The 17,021-nt window shown below is 37.2% G+C and overlaps 2 protein-coding genes across 2 annotated transcripts; one reads left to right on the forward strand and one right to left on the reverse strand.

Moving 5' to 3' along the window:
• Positions 1–1,305: 1,305 nt before the first annotated feature.
• On the reverse strand, positions 1,306–8,137 carry LOC139948630 (calmodulin-like). The gene is made up of 6 exons (XM_071946831.1): positions 7,950–8,137; positions 6,169–6,199; positions 5,754–5,897; positions 4,968–5,094; positions 3,356–3,471; positions 1,306–2,262 (listed from the first exon to the last, which is right to left on the reverse strand). Exons 1-6 carry the CDS (start codon positions 7,950–7,952, stop codon positions 2,234–2,236), a joined length of 450 nt encoding a protein of 149 aa, XP_071802932.1. The 5' UTR covers positions 7,953–8,137; the 3' UTR covers positions 1,306–2,233.
• A 1,096-nt stretch (positions 8,138–9,233) lies between these two features.
• LOC139948637 (D-beta-hydroxybutyrate dehydrogenase, mitochondrial-like) lies at positions 9,234–16,803 on the forward strand. Its single transcript, XM_071946844.1, has 4 exons — positions 9,234–9,762; positions 12,737–12,889; positions 13,675–13,839; positions 14,457–16,803. Exons 1-4 carry the CDS (start codon positions 9,234–9,236, stop codon positions 14,816–14,818), a joined length of 1,209 nt encoding a protein of 402 aa, XP_071802945.1. The 3' UTR covers positions 14,819–16,803.
• The last annotated feature ends 218 nt before the right edge of the window (positions 16,804–17,021 follow it).

Here is a 17,021-nt window from a genome sequence, read left to right on the forward strand (position 1 = left end):
GCTGCGCATGACTGGATGGTGGCAGAGTGCTGGCAATATTGAATGGGTTTTTGAGAATTATGACGACTCAAGGGCCTTCTTTTATTGAATGATTTAGATGTAAAAATACAAATTGAGCCAATATTGTCTTCGATTAAAAATGATTATACAAAATAATAATTGCAATAAAAATAATCATAAAACAAACACAAAAATAAAACAAAAACAAGCAAACAAACATACAAACAAACAAACAAACAAACGAACGAACAAACAAAACAAGCAAATAAAAATAAATACAAAATAAACAATGTAAAATGTCAGATAAGGCCATATTACAATGGGCAACTTTTTGTCTAAACGCGAAAGAGTGGGAAAGGCATTGTGAGTTACAATCGTATATAACAATTACTTACAAGTTTTTCATCCTCCAAAAATAAATAGCTGCACAAGTGGTAGTCTGGTTCTAATTATCTAAAACTGGTGTGTTTTCATTGTAATGTTAAAATGTATTGAAGATAAATGTTAGTTATATTACTAGTGATATTTAATCATTCTTTTTTTGTCCAACTGTTGACGTAAATCTTTAATAAAAAATATTGTAAGTATAAAAAATGTAATTTTTTTTAACCTGGGCTACACTGTATTTTCACCTTATTCTTCAAGGACTCATAAGGGCAGCTGTAGGTTTCATCGCATTGTGTAGAGAAGGAAGCGCGTCTTTGTTTCAACACATGTGTCCCAAATAAATTTTCGACCGCAATTTCGTCGATCAGGAAGGCAAACAAAGGGAACAAAAAACAGCAGCGCACGTTATAATTTTTCAGTAGCACCCTAATTGACTTTCGAGTCCGGATAACAAATTAGCCGGTCGTTGTGTGTGGACCGTCGTCACTCAAATGTAATTTCGGTTAGGATAATATATGAAAGAACACCCAAAATATTCATTCAAATTAATTATTTATCCCAAGCGATGGATGAGCAATCGATGTTTTAAATAACGTCATCATAATATAAATGGGAAAACTGGAACTGGTCACAACACTTGTGACGCTGGATGTCAGGACCAAGAGGGCGGGCATTAAGACTTAGTGTGCGCTTGACAGAACTTACACTTTTTGAATAAGTAGGAATGTTTATTATCATCAAGACAATCAAAGAAAACATATTATTACAATTGGTTTTATACTTTTGAAGAGATTGGCTAAATTCAGTAAATCAGTAAATTTTAATTAAGTTTTGTTTGTTTTATTATTCTTTTCTATGTTTGGATGGAAATCTCTAGTTCGACTTACTGGCATCAGTATAATTAGATTGTTTTCTGTGGGGAAAAAAAAACGTTTAGTGTTGTATTTGTTTTTTAACACAACCATTTGATATGATTTGACAAAAAATGGGTGTTTATATCATTGAAGACAGCTTAGTGGTTTGAGAAAGGGTGTTAAAGGGAAGGTACACGTTTGGTAATTACTCAAAACAAAAATTAGCTTAAAAACTGACTTGGTAACTAGCATTCATGGCATTGGAGAGCTGTTGATAGTCGTAACATTGTGGGAAACGACTCTCTCTGAAGTAACGTAGTTTTTGAAAAAAAGGTAATTTCCCACTTAAATATTAAGACTTCTAGCTAGAAGTCTTTTGTTCCTATCTGAAAGCACACAAAATTGTCCAACAAGGGTGTTTTTTCTTTTATCATTTTCTCCAAACTTCGATGACCAATTGAGCTCAAATTTTCACAGGTTTGTTAATTTATGCATATGTTGAGATACACCAAGTCAGAACAATGGTCTTTGACAATTGCCAATAGTGTACCTTCTTAAATGGAAAAGTCCAAAAGTGGAACATTTAGTTTTAAAGCCAACCTTTAATAGTGTTATGTCAAGGAAATTGACTAATGAACTTTTCATTCCTGAGCCAGTACATGCCAGCCAGTTTACATTTTAAAAACAGATAACATTGGTGAAAATTGTCAGAGATTAGTCATGTGATGGATGCATTTGCTGAAAACTAGTTGGTTCAAATTGACACTGAGATTGAGACTTCAAAAGTTTAAAATGCACAACTTACCCAACTGCACGAGTGAAAACCCAAACCGGAATTATGTTAAACACGATTAATTACAACAAACAGTACTACTGGTAAAACAATAATCTCCAAGTATCTGGTTTCCAAACAAAAAATAACTAGGTGGATTATAGTGGTCCCAGAACGGCAAGTGTAGTGGCGTCATTTAAGAAGAGAGAACTGTCTGTGCTCATTTTGACGTCATCATTGTCACGAATTCTGGAAGGAGAAACAAAACAACAATACTAATTAATTTTAAGCAGTATTTGTAAACTTGAGTAACATCTAACATCAGATTGTATTGATTTCTTTTATTTTCTGTGGTTTGTATGACTTGGTCGTGACCCACTAAAAATCCTAAGGATTTGAAGCTTTGCAAGGTGTGCATGAACACAATCAAGTGAGGTTTGTGGAGAGTGACCATGTAATTAACTCCCTTTATGAGCTGTGGTGGTTCTCGGTGTGCTCTGGTCTTCTTCAGGACAATGCTGGACTATGTTTCTGTATGCTGCTTTAAGTACTACTTGGAGAATGTTGGACTCTGTTGCTGTATGCTACCGGCCCAAGTGGGCCCTCTATTGCTGAAAAGGTTTAGCCGCCAGGTGGGCTTGGCTTAGTTGGGTGAAGGCGGGAACTGGAACGGGTTCAACCTGGGCTTAACTAAATGATGCATTTGGGAGAGAGCAGAAACTGGACCCGGACCTTGTGGGTTGGGAATGGGAGTTGTTGCTCATTGAATTATGTCAGTTGGCAGCATGCACAGGAACAGGAAAGGAGTAAGCCTTGTGGAGATCGAGGATCTATAAGAACCATGTCTAAAGTGTACCAGACTCTCTTTGTCAGTTTCAGTACCATCTTAAACAAGTATAGTGTTCTACACCCTCAGTCTCCACGAGGTGCCATCTGGCATAATTGAGTGAGCACATACTCCCAACCTACTAGGATCCAGTTCCACCTCCTTCTTACTGACGTGCATCATCGGGCTAAGCCCAGCTTAACCTGTTCCATTTTCCACCTAGGCACATCAATTAAGCTAAGCCCACATGGCAGCTAGAAGATGGTGAGAACAAAGTGATTGAAAAGTCGATTTGTTAACCACCGATCCTTCTCAGAACCACCACCACAGCTCATAGAAATAGAGCTAATGTTATGGTGACTCCACAAAACTCACTTAATACTAAAAATCATAATTCAACAATTCAATTAAAACAACAGTTGAAAGGGTTAGATAAATCACTAACTCACTCAAAGTGGCAACTCACTCACAGAAATGAATGACACTTTGTGAGAATTCAGTAGAATCCAAGCATACCTTCATAATTGACTTGGCCGTCTCCATCAATGTCTGCTTCTCGGATCATCTCATCAACCTCTTCATCTGTCAGCTTCTCACCAAGATTGGTCATCACGTGACGGAGCTCAGTAGCACTGCAAAGTAAAAATTGATTTGATCATTTAATACTTGTTCACCTCAAAATATGGAATCTCCAAGAGACACTTCCAAGTGGCACAAAAAGTTTCCCACTTATAAGTGTAAGGCTTCATATCACAATCCAGCTCAGTAGATATTGTTACTTATCTTATTTTTGCTGAGCAAAAGAAGAAGGGGACCAGTAGCAAGGCATTCTGGCTGGTGCCAAGTCTGAGCTATTGACCTTTACCATGGAGCAACTCTTGCTTTTCTTCCATGGACCCAATTAAACAAAACCTAGGCTAGAAGTCTGGTCCCTTTTATGAGATTCGTATTTACAGAAACCTATAAGTGCCACTTTGTGTTTCTATTTCACTTGTGATGGTGTTTCTCTTTCATGTGCTAGTGTTTCTCGTATACTTACTGGTGACTGTCACAACTTATTGTTGACTGGCAGTCACCACTTTTTAATCAACTGGCGGCCGACATTATTTAACTGGCAGCCACCATATCAATAATGGCAGCCACCAATTAGATACGTGGCAGCTGCCAGTTAATAATGTGGTGGCCCCCACTTATTGATGTGTGGCCCCCACTTATTGAAGTGCTGGCTGCCAGTTAGTTAAGTGGTGGCCTTATAACGTACAAACTAGTGGCTGCACCTCATTAACTGTCAACTGCCACTTGGTAGTAACTACTTCTAGATTAACTGGCTGTCGACATTATTTAGCTAGCAGCTGCCACTTAAAGGAACACGTTGCCTTGGATCGGTCGAGTTGGTCTTTGAAAAGCGTATGTATTCGTTTGTTATAGAATGCATATGATTAGAAAGATATTTTAAAAGTAGAATATAATGATCCACACAAGTATCATTAGAAATTGCGTGGTTTTCCTTTTACCTCGTCGACAAACACGGTCGGCTATTTATGGGAGTCAACATTTTGACTCCCATAAATGGCCGACCGTGTTACTTCGCAAAGTAAAAGGAAAACCACGCAATTTCGAGGCAAATGTGTATGGATCATTGTATTCTACTTTTTAAACAACTTGCTTACCATATGCATTTTATAACAAACGGTTACAAACGCTTTTCAAAGACCAACTCGACCGATCCAAGGCAACGTGTTCCTTTAATGAAGGGTTGGCTGCCAGTTAATCAAGTGTTGGCCACCAGTTATTAACTGGCAGCAACCAGTCTATTTTGTGGCAGCCACCACTTAATTCACTGGCAGCCATCACTTCACCTGGTGGCTGCCATGAGTTAAGTGGTGGCCCAGATAAAGTACCTGCTGCCGGTGGTGTCACCTGCCAACCAGTTGAAAGAGAAGCACTACCATGTGAAAGAAAAACACTAATACTTAGTACTACAAAGAGGCGAAATTCTTGGTAATACAAAGCTTATAAGAGTTACTTTCCTTACCATTTCCTTTTTTTTCAAGACTGTAAAACAGGAAACAAGAGTACAATAAAGCCATATTTCAGGATTGGATTGTGTGAATTTCAATTTTTTTACCTGATGAAACCATTTCCATCCTTGTCGAAGACTCTGAAGGCTTCCCTGATCTCCTCCTCACTGTCTGTGTCTTTCATCTTACGCGCCATCATCGTCAAGAATTCAGGGAAGTCGATAGTGCCGTTACCTTTCATGTGAAACAAGAACAGAAAAACTCAAGATTAAGTGGGGGGGGGGAGGGTTTCAAAGCTACTTGGACATAATTTTTTATTTTTTTTTGCATAATGAAACAAATAAAATAAAATAGCACCATAAAAAAAGGTTCTTGGAATTGCCCATTGCAAAATGACAACTGCCTTGCCTTCTTAAAAAAATTTAATATGACAATTCCAACATACATGTTGGAATTTTTATATTTAAGAGGGCAAGGCATTTGTCATGAGTATCCCACCTTTCATGTAAATGTGAAAAAAATAGACAATTGTACAACAACAATTACCAACATCATACTTTTGTGATTTTATTATTGCGATGGGGGAAAAGCAGTTATTGTAGTTTTGTGAAGTGTTTTAAACACACACTTTTGATGAGCATGGACAAATCTAGATTTAGTTGGAAAACCCAAAAAACCTTGAAAGAGCAATGTGATGTATGTTTATGTTTAACTGGTTTCTGACAATAAACTTGCTATTAAGGAGTATTTTCTGCTTAACATTTTTATGAAGCTGGACATTGCAATAGCATCTGCTTTTTGCAAATTGAATCATGAATGCTAAGGCTGAGAATATTTGTTTCACTATCATTTACTCTGGACCATTATTAGCAAAGACCATATTTTAATCGTACCATCAGCATCGACCTCATTGATCATGTCCTGCAGCTCAGCCTCGGTGGGATTCTGACCCAGTGATCTCATGACTGTTCCAAGCTCCTTGGTGGTGATGGTGCCGTCGCCATCCTTGTCAAATAGCGAGAACGCCTCCTTGAATTCTGTGTATTGAATGTTGAAAAGAATCAGTGGTTACCAAAACTGTTTGTTTTGTTTACATTTATATTAATCGTAGTTGTTTATCAGAGGTTCCATATTAGATGCTGAGATTGAGAAGCTGGCATTGTAATAGATGTGCATAATGGATTTTTCCTTCACTTTTTTGTGTGTTAAAAATAAAATGTTAACTTTTCAATAAAAGTGGAAAAATTCTGCAATATGCCTGTGACTTCAGAAAGTTTTGAAACTACAGTGTATTTCAGTTTAGCTTACCTGCTATCTGCTCTTCTGTCAATTGATCAGCCTATTAACAAAACAAAAAATTAATTTAGGGTAAATATTTCTAACTGTTCAAACTCAAAGTAGGCAGTAGGCCTACGCATTCTAAACTGGTTAGATATTTATTGTCATTGACATTGATGCTTAACAAAAGTTACAATCAATGTAGGGGGCCTACTTTTTATAATTATATCCTCTGCTTACCAGTTATCACGCTATTATGCCTTTTTCTTTGAATTGGGAAAAAAATAATGATGCCATATAACAACCGATGCCCTAATTATCTTCATTTGTTAATATGAAGTATGCAAATGTATATTAAAACTTGATGGACATTGAAATGTTCACACCACACACCGATCTTCGATGACTTCAACTGGCCCCATTTGTTTTGAGTTTTTCCTGTTTTCACGGCAAACGAGAAAGTATGGTTTCCCGGTGAAGCCATACATGGAAGAAACATCTGCAGTGACTACAAGTGTTCTTTGGGACTCTGTGTATGACTCTATAGCCAGCAGTTGCCTTCATTTTATTCAAAATATTTTTTTATTAAATTTTTAAAATTACCATGGTAACTTGCAAAAAATAAAAAAAAATAAAAAAAATATAAAAAGTGTGAATAATTACTGGCTTCAAAATCTGATTTCTATTTATTTTTTTTCTATTTTTTTTCTTAATATTTATAATAAAGCGTATAAATAAACAGTGATAATTGAATCAACAAGCTGATGTTTAAATTTTAATATAAATAATATTAATAGTATTGATACGAGGGTTACAAAATAAAAATCTCCAAAAATATTAGAAAATGATATAAGGCACAGGCTTCTTTAAGCCTCGGTATTTTTTTTCAAGAATGCTCAGCAAAACATTCAGTCACATGATTTTGATCATCATGAATTGTGAATTGAAATAGCGTTTGATGAAACTTTTTCGGTGGGCAAATATTTTTATATAGCCTCAACATTATGACATGTTTGTGTACCTTGTAGAAATGCCTAAAATACCAAACTTTTTGCATTTACAAGTGCAAATGACCAGTGGAGCCTTACGTGTTTCTAAGTTTTGGTCAAAGAAGAGGAGACTCTTTGCTTGGCGAATAAAACCACACAATTTTTATCTTGGGACTGTTTACATCACGCACAGAGAGGTAAAAGATTTGCCACGATATTAGGGACACCTCGAAAACAGGACCTCCTACGATATAATAATGAATAGGCCCTACCTGGAGAGTTATAACTTTTGATTGACATTTCTTTTTTTCTTCTGAACTTAATTTTTGTTTTTCTCTGAACTCTTGTTGGTCTGACACTTCGTTCTTTTAAAGGGCAAGGGCATCAATGCATTATTTCCTTTGTAAAAAAATAATTGTAAATTTCTCTATTCGAACGTTAAATGAATGGCCATTGACTTGACCAGTTGCCCTACTCCATGCATTACCTCCGTGAAATATCAGGCATGTTCTTGCAATGCACGTTCCAACAAATCAACGTTTTCATGCGCAAAATCCTAGTAAAAACACTTTTGTTTCCACAGACTATAAATATCCATTGTATACATAGTATTAGTTATTTAGTAAACAACATAAAGTAAGCTACACTAAAGCTAGTTTCCTTACTTAGGATGGCTAATTATAGGCCTAATTTTTTTTGTAATTATTAATAATATTAGGCCTATGGTATGGCTACCGTTCCCTACCGAAGTACCAGTGTTTTACCACCTATCTGGTTTTACAATTACATGCCCAAACCAGACAAGTGAAACTGGCTACTTACCATTGTTTACTTTAGAGTAAAATGCTTCAGTTTTGACGTTTACTTAAACAGGTAGCACTACTAAAAAGCTACTAACTTTAACAAAGTTAAGGACGTGGTGGTGTATTCACTTTTCACAGCATGCAGGCTAGGCAGCGTCAATTTTGTACGTCGCTGTTGTATACACTTTGTGTGAACTGGGAGGATGGTGTCAAAATGGCCGTTCCACCGCACAACACATCAAACTTAGTTATTCCTGCGCCCCGCGATTTAGGAATAAAGTTTGCAATTAAATCTGAAAAATCGTTGAAAACAAAATTAGGAATATTTAGAAATGTTATAAAACTGTAATTATTACTGTACTAATTGTATAAACGTAATAAGAAACCACAGAATCTGCATGCATAATTTAGTTTGACTACTTTTTGGTGCATGCACACAATGCACCGTTGGGGGAAAAAACAATTGACGCAATGCACCTTTTTTTTTTAGTTAAAGGGGCAGTCAATTTGGTAAAATTCAGGGAAACGATATATTTTTTTATTTTTTTTTAATAGTTTTTAGTGCATTATATATTTTAATATGGATTTGTATTTAATATTTTTGCTGGTATGGTAAAGAAAATGGAACAGGGGTTCTAATTTAGTGGACTCAAATCATGACTCAAATTGACAGCACTAGCCTACGTAATAGCCGTCGTCAGGAAATTGACGAAGTTGACGACACAATAATGATAAATCTTATCAATCCAAACTATTTAGAATACTTTGATATTGGGGCACAGCATGCACACCCAACGCCATGATTCTCTGATCGTCCATACTGACTCTTACATTACAACAACGAACACCCCTTTGGAGTAAGTTGCGTGGTCCACAGTAGACACGACACAGTCCTTCGTGAGTACAAAGAAATTCGACGAGTGTGATTTGAGTACACAAAACACCCGAGCTAGTCTAGTAAAAAAAATTGCAGTTGCTTTTTCATCCGCAGCAGTGTGATGGTTTTCATATCATCGATGGCCTAGGCGATTGAATATTAATGCCCGTTTGATAACGGACACAATCTGAAAAGACGGTCTTCTTCGTAAAAATGGGGTTAGCGAAAGGTTAAGTTAACAAACAGTCATAAGTTGTCCAATATATGAAGACCCCATAGCCCCTTGCCATTATTATTAACGTTAATGTCACGCTACGCTACGCTGCGTGCAGTGTGTCAAGTAGCTAGCTAGCAGTGCAATCCTGTAGGCTATTTCTACATGCTGTAAACATGCTCTATGCTCTTTTATAGGCCTTGTGCCGTTCTATGAAAGGCGCGTTGTTTACTTACGGCTATGACCACCAGAAAAGGATAAATACAATAGCTTGCAAACATTCACACCCAGATCATATTTTTACTACATCAGTCGGCACTATGGTGGACATAACAGCGAAAAAATCGGGTGTATTTCTCCTATGTGCCTTTGTATTTATATGGTACATAGTTCCCCGCCTTGGGGAGGAGTTTCTCTCGAGGTGTTTCGGTAACATCATCTCGTTGATCCTTGCCTATGTCATCGCCATCCAGCTCAACGAGGGCAAGATCGAGATCCAGGGGAAGGCCGTGTTAGTAACGGGGTGCGATACGGGGATCGGTAACGCCGTGGCCCGGTACCTCGACAAGCTTGGGTTCCGTGTGTTCGCCGGGTGTCTGTTCGAGGATGGGACAGGGGCACGACGGCTTAAGGATGAGTGCTCGGGGAGGATGCAGGTGGTTCAAATGGATGTGACCAATGAACAGCAAGTGGCGGAAGTGGCGCGGTTCGTGCAAAGTGCTGTTGCAGTTTCGGGTGAAGGTAATACTCGTATAATAACCATACCCGCAAAGTACAGGTCACATTGCCCTGCATCTATTGAATGTCAATTTATATCTGAAATTCCGCAAAATTTGATTTGCAAAGTGGAAATTCTATGCAGAGTCAACAGCAACGACAGTCTCATCAAAAACAACCGGAAAACTTAGCGTTAAGACCCAGAGCAGAAAAGATATATTGATGCAAATCGCTCGTCATGTTGGACGAGAAATAACTACGAGAGGTTCGTTACACTTTGTAAACCATGCTGCTTGCAACACCAGCTGGGGCACAAAATAAATGTTCCACTCCTAGTCAATCCGTGCTCTGGAAGTGACAATACGTCGGTGTGCGTCCTGCCCTTTAAAGGGATATCCATCGTTAAAGAGGTCCAATCACACCCTCTTGTTTTCAATTAACTCAACATAAAAGTAACAACCCACGTGTGGAAATCATCACTAATATGGGCCCTTAGAGATATATAATAAAAAAAGGAGAAATTAATACTGTTTTTCTTCTTCAAATATAACTGGGTCCTGGCCGAGCAGACAGCTGGTCAAATTTAACAAAAACCGTTGACAAAGCATACACAGTTAATATTTTTGCTATTTGCTGTCTGTATAAAGGGGAAGTTAATCTGTCAGACACTCCGTACAATCTTATCTTTACAGGGAGAGGTCGGCGATACAAAATTCTTTACATTCTACAGACTGTGTGGAGTTGAACAATCAATAATCGCCGGCCATCGATAACATGCAGATAATAAATTAATTGGCCCTCATAAAGTATGCCAAACGATTTAAAGGCAGTGGACACTATTGGTAATTGTCAAAGACTAGCCTTCACAGTTGGTGTATCTCAACATATGCATAAAATAACAAACCTGTGAAAATTTGAGCTCAAGAAAAACACCCTTGTCACACGAAGTTGTGTGCGTTTAGATGGTTGATTTCGAGACCTCAAGTTCTAAACCTGAGGTCTCGAAATCAAATTCGTGGAAAACTACTTCTTTCTCGAAAACTATGGCACTTCAGAGGGAGCCGTTTCTCACAATGTTTTATACCATCAACCTCTCCCCATTACTCATCACCAATAAAGGTTTTATGCTAATAAATATTTTGAGTAATTACCAATAGTGTCCACTACATTTAAGTGATAACTTGCACTATCCACATGAAAGCGATTTCGACCAGATGTCAGAGGATTGGGAATTTACGTTTATACACCGACACCGCTTGATCAATTAATTGGAAATCGATTGTTTAATGGCAGTCCACTGCACTGTTGGACGTCCATGGTGATTTTTGTTGGACACGGCTGGAAAGTTCGTGAAGACGCTATATTCCTCTTCTATCAAACGCACCACCACACCCTCAAACAGTGTCAATATTATTATTCATCAAAATAAACGCACTGATGTTATGTCATAATAAATGGGGCTGCACAATTCGTTTTGTTTGCTTGTCGAAATCAAAGAAGGCAAATTTCAATATGCATATTTTTTTTAAAGGCAGTGGACACTATTGGTAATTGCTCAAAAATAATTATTAGCATAAGCCCTCACTTGGTAACGAGTAATGGGGAGAGGTTGATAGTATAAAACATTATGAGAAATGGCTCCCTCTGAAGTAACGTAGTTTTCGGGAAAGAAGTAATTTTCCTCGAATTTTGATTTCGAGACCTCAGATTTAGAATTTGAGGTCTCGAATTCAAGCATCTGAAAGCACACAACTTGGTGTGACAAGGGTGTTTTTTCCTTTCATTATTATCTCGCAACTTTGATGACCAATTGAGTTCAAATTTTCACAGGTTTGTTATTTTATGCATTTATTGGGATACACCAAGTGGGAAGACTGGTCTTTGACAATGTGTCCAGTGTCTTTAAACCAGTTGTAGGCCTGTATGTCATGCGTGGACAAACTGCATGGATTTTTCCAGGTGAATTTTCCCGAGGTTTACCATCCCTCCGCATTCACGCATTATAGGTCGTCGTGGCCGTTTCAATTATTTTATTCATTAATTTGTTGTTAAAGGAACACGTTGCCTTGGATCGGACGAGTTGGTCAAAACAAAAGCGTTTGTAACCGTTTTTTATAAAATGCATATGGTTGGAAAGATGTTTTAAAAGTAGAATACAATGATCCACACAAGTTTGCCTCGAAATTGCGTGGTTTTCCTTCTACTGTGCGAACTAACATGGTCGGCCATTTATGGGAGTCAAAATTTTGACCCCCATAAATGGCCGACGTGTTAGTCGATGAGGTAAAAGGAAAACCACGCAATTTCGAGGCATGTTTGTGTGAATCATTGTATTCTACTTTTACAACATCTTTCTACCCATATGCATTTTATAAAAAACGGTTACAAACGCTTTTCAAAGACCAACTCGACCGATCCAAGGCAACGTGTTCCTTTAATTATGTGTACACTTATTTATTTTTCAGGGGTACGGCCTAACCATGAAGATGGCGCTATAACTGCCTTTAAAATCTAGGTCACATTTTGTTTACTTTGAGGGCGAGCTTATTGTTGACTTTTCCCTATGTAGAAAGAAAAGCCAAAGTTCAACATTTTGTGTAAAGTTGACTGGGTTCATAACTGCATTAAAAACATTATTACGCTCGATTGCAGACGAACCAAGGGTCCACATTAATAGTAAAATTCAACTGGGAAAAAAAAATGAAAAGTAAAACTCTGATGTTACATCAGCCAAACAATTTTTGCTTCAAGAGATTCTGATTCAAATTTCTCCCTGCTTTGAAAATTAAAATGATGTGAGCAACGCCGTCAAGTTGTGACGAAATAGTTTGTACCGTTTAGAAATTTCCTTTTGTCAATAAGCCTTCTTCTCGTTTAATAACAATTATTTTTACAGCTAGGTCTGTAAAATAACGAGAAAAGGTTTTTAAAAGTTATTGATCAAACAAAATTACTTTAATAATATGTAGAATTACAATTTTTTGATTTTTCGTTTCAGTGTTGTGGGGGGTTGTAAACAATGCTGGAATTGCTGTGTTTGGTGAAGTTGAGTGGTTGTCTATGGATGATTATCAGAGGGTCGTCAATATCAATCTATGGGGTATGATACGCGTCACTAAGGCCTTCTTGCCTATGATTCGTCAATGCAAAGGTACGTCACGTTTTAGTGTAGCCAATCAGAACAGCGTCAAAGGTTATGCATCTTGGTTGTGAATTTTAATTTTGCACTTTTGGAAATTAAGGGGCATTTAGCACGGTACAACAGTGGTTCTCCGTTTCATTTGAACTGGCAATGAGAGCAATTTTCATTTGATTCAAATTGAAAATTATGGTCGAACATTATACTTTATCAAATTAAACACCCGCACGGCTTAAACAACCTGCATTGAGTTTACACAAACTTTGTTGCCAAACTTGGAAAATACTATTTGGTTTAAGACACAGTAAGACACAACTTCTTTTGTTCATGACATATTTTAAATGGTGTCTGAAGCTTTGCATGGTGTGGAGAATAAGAGTAACTATAAACATAAAAACGAATAGTAAACTTGCGGGTGCATACGAGTAGAATCTCCTTTGAAGGAGTGATGGCTCTGAGAAGAGCCAGTTTGGTCTCGACGTTTAGAACAGTATATTCTTTCTCCTGAAGACGAGCAGAGTATACTGTTCGAAACGTCGAGACCAAACTGGCTCTTTTCAGAGCCACCACTCCTTCAAAAGAGATTTTACTCATGAATGTACCCGCAAGTTTACTATTCATATTCATATTTATAGCTACTCTTACGACATGTTTTGTCTCATCTTACCACACTAATCTAAATCAAAAAAAATTATAATCAGGAAGAATTTTGTATTCTTATTCTTTCTACACAAGTAGTCGATATTAAGAAATGTACTTGTATATTTATTTATTTTTTTCCATTAAATTCTCTTCAGGTCGCATCGTGAATATGAGTAGCATACAGGGCTTGTTTGGTGCCCCTTTTATTTCCACCTACTCAATCAGCAAGTACAGTGTGGAAGCATTCAGTGACTGTCTTCGATATGAGATGGCAAAATGGGGAGTCAAGACTATCATCATTGAACCGGGCAACTTCTCCTGTAAGTCTTGAAGTGTATTTCTTCTTACTGTGACCATTGTTCATGAGGTTGTAATTAAGGTGGGAAGATCATGGTGACAAGCCCATTTTCTTGATGAGTAAATAAAGTCACTATCACAGTCATGACAACGTGTACTTATGTTGGTCTGGTTCTCTTACATAAGAACAGCTAAATTAACAAAATCATCAGCATGTGTGCAGCAAGACGTTTTCTGTATAAGTGTACACATACTTAGAGCTATTGAAACATACCTAAAGTTATATTAAAAATTACGAGACCTTGACTTGTTCATTTAATATTTCCCTTAGGAGATTGTCCTTATCAGACATTTATTCCACTAAACCCTGTGTGTCCAATGTGATACTTGTACAGGGAATTGCAAACTCTTCTTACTAAAAAAAAACCCTGTAGTGTTGGTCGGGGATAGGTCTTGACTGTGTTTTTTATTTTTTATTAACAATGCGAAGTGGGGATTCGATTTTAAGTTAAGTAATATTGATCAATAGGTAAGCTCTTTCTGAAGCCTGTGGATTCGGTTTGGGACAATAGGCAATAACTATTCTTGAATAATGTAACACCTATATTAATGGTTTGTTTTCACTCATTATTTTCTGCAGCATGTTCGGACCTTTTCGAAGAGAAAAACATCACCAAAATGTTAGAGACCGTATGGAGTAAGACGCCAGACCACATAAAGGAAGACTACGGGCAAGAATACTTCAACGACATGGTAAAGTCTATGGCAAACACCCGATTCATGAGCGCCAACAGTCTGGAGCCGGTCCAGATTGCTGTGGAGGACGCCCTCATTGACGAAAACCCACAAATCCGGTATTTCCCGTCCAACATACAGTCGAAAATATTCACCTGGATTTTCTGTTATTTGCCGCCTACGCTCACGGACTACTTGTTCAAGGTTGCAGTTTGGATGTCCGCTGTCAAAGTGAAGGGAATAGAAAAGCAGTCACTTGACAACTGATGAACTCGGCAATTGTCTTTTTTTCACGATCTAGAATTGATGATTCTAAAAATCATTCGGTCCTTCGGATATGAAGTTGACTAAATAATTGTTAACTCGCCAAAGGCCGTTATACTTTCTGAGTCATTGCCAAGAAATCCAAGTTGCCTCGGATGGATGGGACTCGAACCAACGACCTTCCACATTCCCGAGCAGATGAGTCAACCACAACTCACAGAATCGCACTTTTGGAGCTGCAGTTTCAATTAATACGCCGATTGGTGTTTTTGTAGTTAACTTAATCTGCTTGAATAATGTTCTTGATGCGACAGATCTCTCACATCCTCATCGGCAAATGTAATTACATGAAACTGTGTTCGGTAAAAACTCCCCACATTGAACACTATGCCATAGATATTGGTTCATTTGGAAATAATGATTGTTTTGTCTTCGTTGTTTAATAGTCACCGCAGTTCACAGGGTAGTTGCAGCCAGTTTTAGAAATAATTTATGTTCGTCCTTCTTTAGGCGAGTTTTATGTTGCATTTTTTTCTTTAAAGGTATGGTCATACTTTGATAATGACCTTAAAAAGTATAGCCATATAGGCATTTTATAAAGGTTTCACAAAGAATAGTATAAGCATCCTGTGAAATAGTCTAAAGTGCCGCCGTTCATTTAAAAAAATCATGTCAGAATAAAATAGTGTCGTAAAAGGCGACATTGGGAGTGCTTTGTAAATGCTGCGGCCAGAGTCTGCAGTTGGTAACCGCTAAACGTGGTTGGATTGTACGTTCCATTGCCCTCTTGATAATTTTGCATCAACAGTACAATGAAAGAAACAAACGATGACCGTACCTTTAAACATATGCATTTGTTATAGTAATTAGCTTTATAAGGTTTTAGTACCAGCTTTTAGGAAATGGGTTAAAGGAACACGTTGCCTTGGATCGGTCGATTTGGTCTTTGAAAAGCGTTCTGTAACCGTTTGTTATAAAATGCATATGGATAGAAAGATGTTGAAAAAGTAGAATACAATGATCTACACAAACATGCCTTGAAATTGCGCGGTTTTCTTTTTACCTCGTCGACAAACACGGTCGGCCATTGATCGGAGTCAAATTTTTGACTCCCATAAATGGCCGACCGTGTTAGTTCGCGACGTAAAAAGAAAACCGTGCAATTTTGAGTGATACTTGTGTGGATCATTATATTCCATATTTAAAACATCTTTCCAGCCATATGCATTTCATAACAAACGCTTTTTATAGACCAACTCGTCCGATCCAAGGCAACGTGTTCCTTTAATACTAATGCAGAGATTTTTTTTTTTTTAGTTTAAAGGTATCTAAGAATAATATTGTACTTTGAAAGTACCACTGACTAATACCTCATTGATCAGGATATAAAGAATAATTTGTTGTTACTCAAAAGTGTGTGGATTGGTTATAAAAATGAATAGACTTGTCTAGGGCAGGGTTCTTCTGTTTTTTGGAAAACACTGCACATTTCTTATCATAATTATACAATTTGTTTGTATAGGCCCTACCTTTAAAAAAAAAGTTTAATAGATCTAAACGTAGATAGTTGTCTTATTTCATACATCAGTGCCAAACTATTAAGGAGGCCTCTAACAATGATTCCATCGTGTAATTTTTTGAAAGTCAGTTGTTCGTGATATTTGTATATTTTTGGACAACATATAATTATTAGCCTTTCACCTGATTATGCTAATTTCATTTGCGCATTCGTACAGCTATAGTAGACCTATTGGTTGATAAACGCCATTTACATATTTGGTGTCCCCGTGCACATCACGCGCGCAGTACAATTTACATACTTTCACGGGAAGGGTACATTTTTTAATTGGGATGCGAGGAATAGACACATTTTTTTTGACAAGTCACATTTTAATTATCGAGATCCGTTAATAATTCATAGTTCAAACTTGACAAATTGTTATCGCCCCCCCCCCCCCCCATAAATCAACGTTTAGGGCCTAAATCAAAATAACTCTTGATAATAAAAAATATATAAAAACAGTTTTAATCCATTTAGTGAATTTTGTTCATGTGTTATGGTTGTTCTGTATGCGGCAGTTTTTCAAAAACTGTTTTGAAAACATACCTTCATGAGATTTCGTGTGGTTTTTTTTTTATAGAGAATATACACTTGGAAACTTGTTTTTTTTTTTGTACTTTGTTTTTCGTAATCAGATTGACTGTA

The sequence above is a fragment of the Asterias amurensis genome, chromosome 1, assembly GCF_032118995.1.
Source record: "Asterias amurensis chromosome 1, ASM3211899v1".
Lineage (NCBI taxonomy): Eukaryota > Metazoa > Echinodermata > Asteroidea > Forcipulatida > Asteriidae > Asterias > Asterias amurensis.

Bases quoted from the DNA above. Each gene is read 5' to 3' on its own strand.
- LOC139948630 (XM_071946831.1), bottom strand. The intron at 5,898-6,168 runs GTAAGCTAAACT...TTCAATACACAG, and splicing joins GACAGAAGAGCAGATAGCAG to AATTCAAGGAGGCGTTCTCG. The intron at 2,263-3,355 runs GTATGCTTGGAT...TTCTCCTTCCAG, and splicing joins CGGCCAAGTCAATTATGAAG to AATTCGTGACAATGATGACG.
- LOC139948637 (XM_071946844.1), top strand. From the start codon at position 9,234: ATGAAAGGCGCGTTGTTTACTTACGGCTATGACCACCAGAAAAGGATA. The intron at 12,890-13,674 runs GTACGTCACGTT...AATTCTCTTCAG, and splicing joins TATGATTCGTCAATGCAAAG to GTCGCATCGTGAATATGAGT. The intron at 13,840-14,456 runs GTAAGTCTTGAA...TATTTTCTGCAG, and splicing joins TGAACCGGGCAACTTCTCCT to CATGTTCGGACCTTTTCGAA.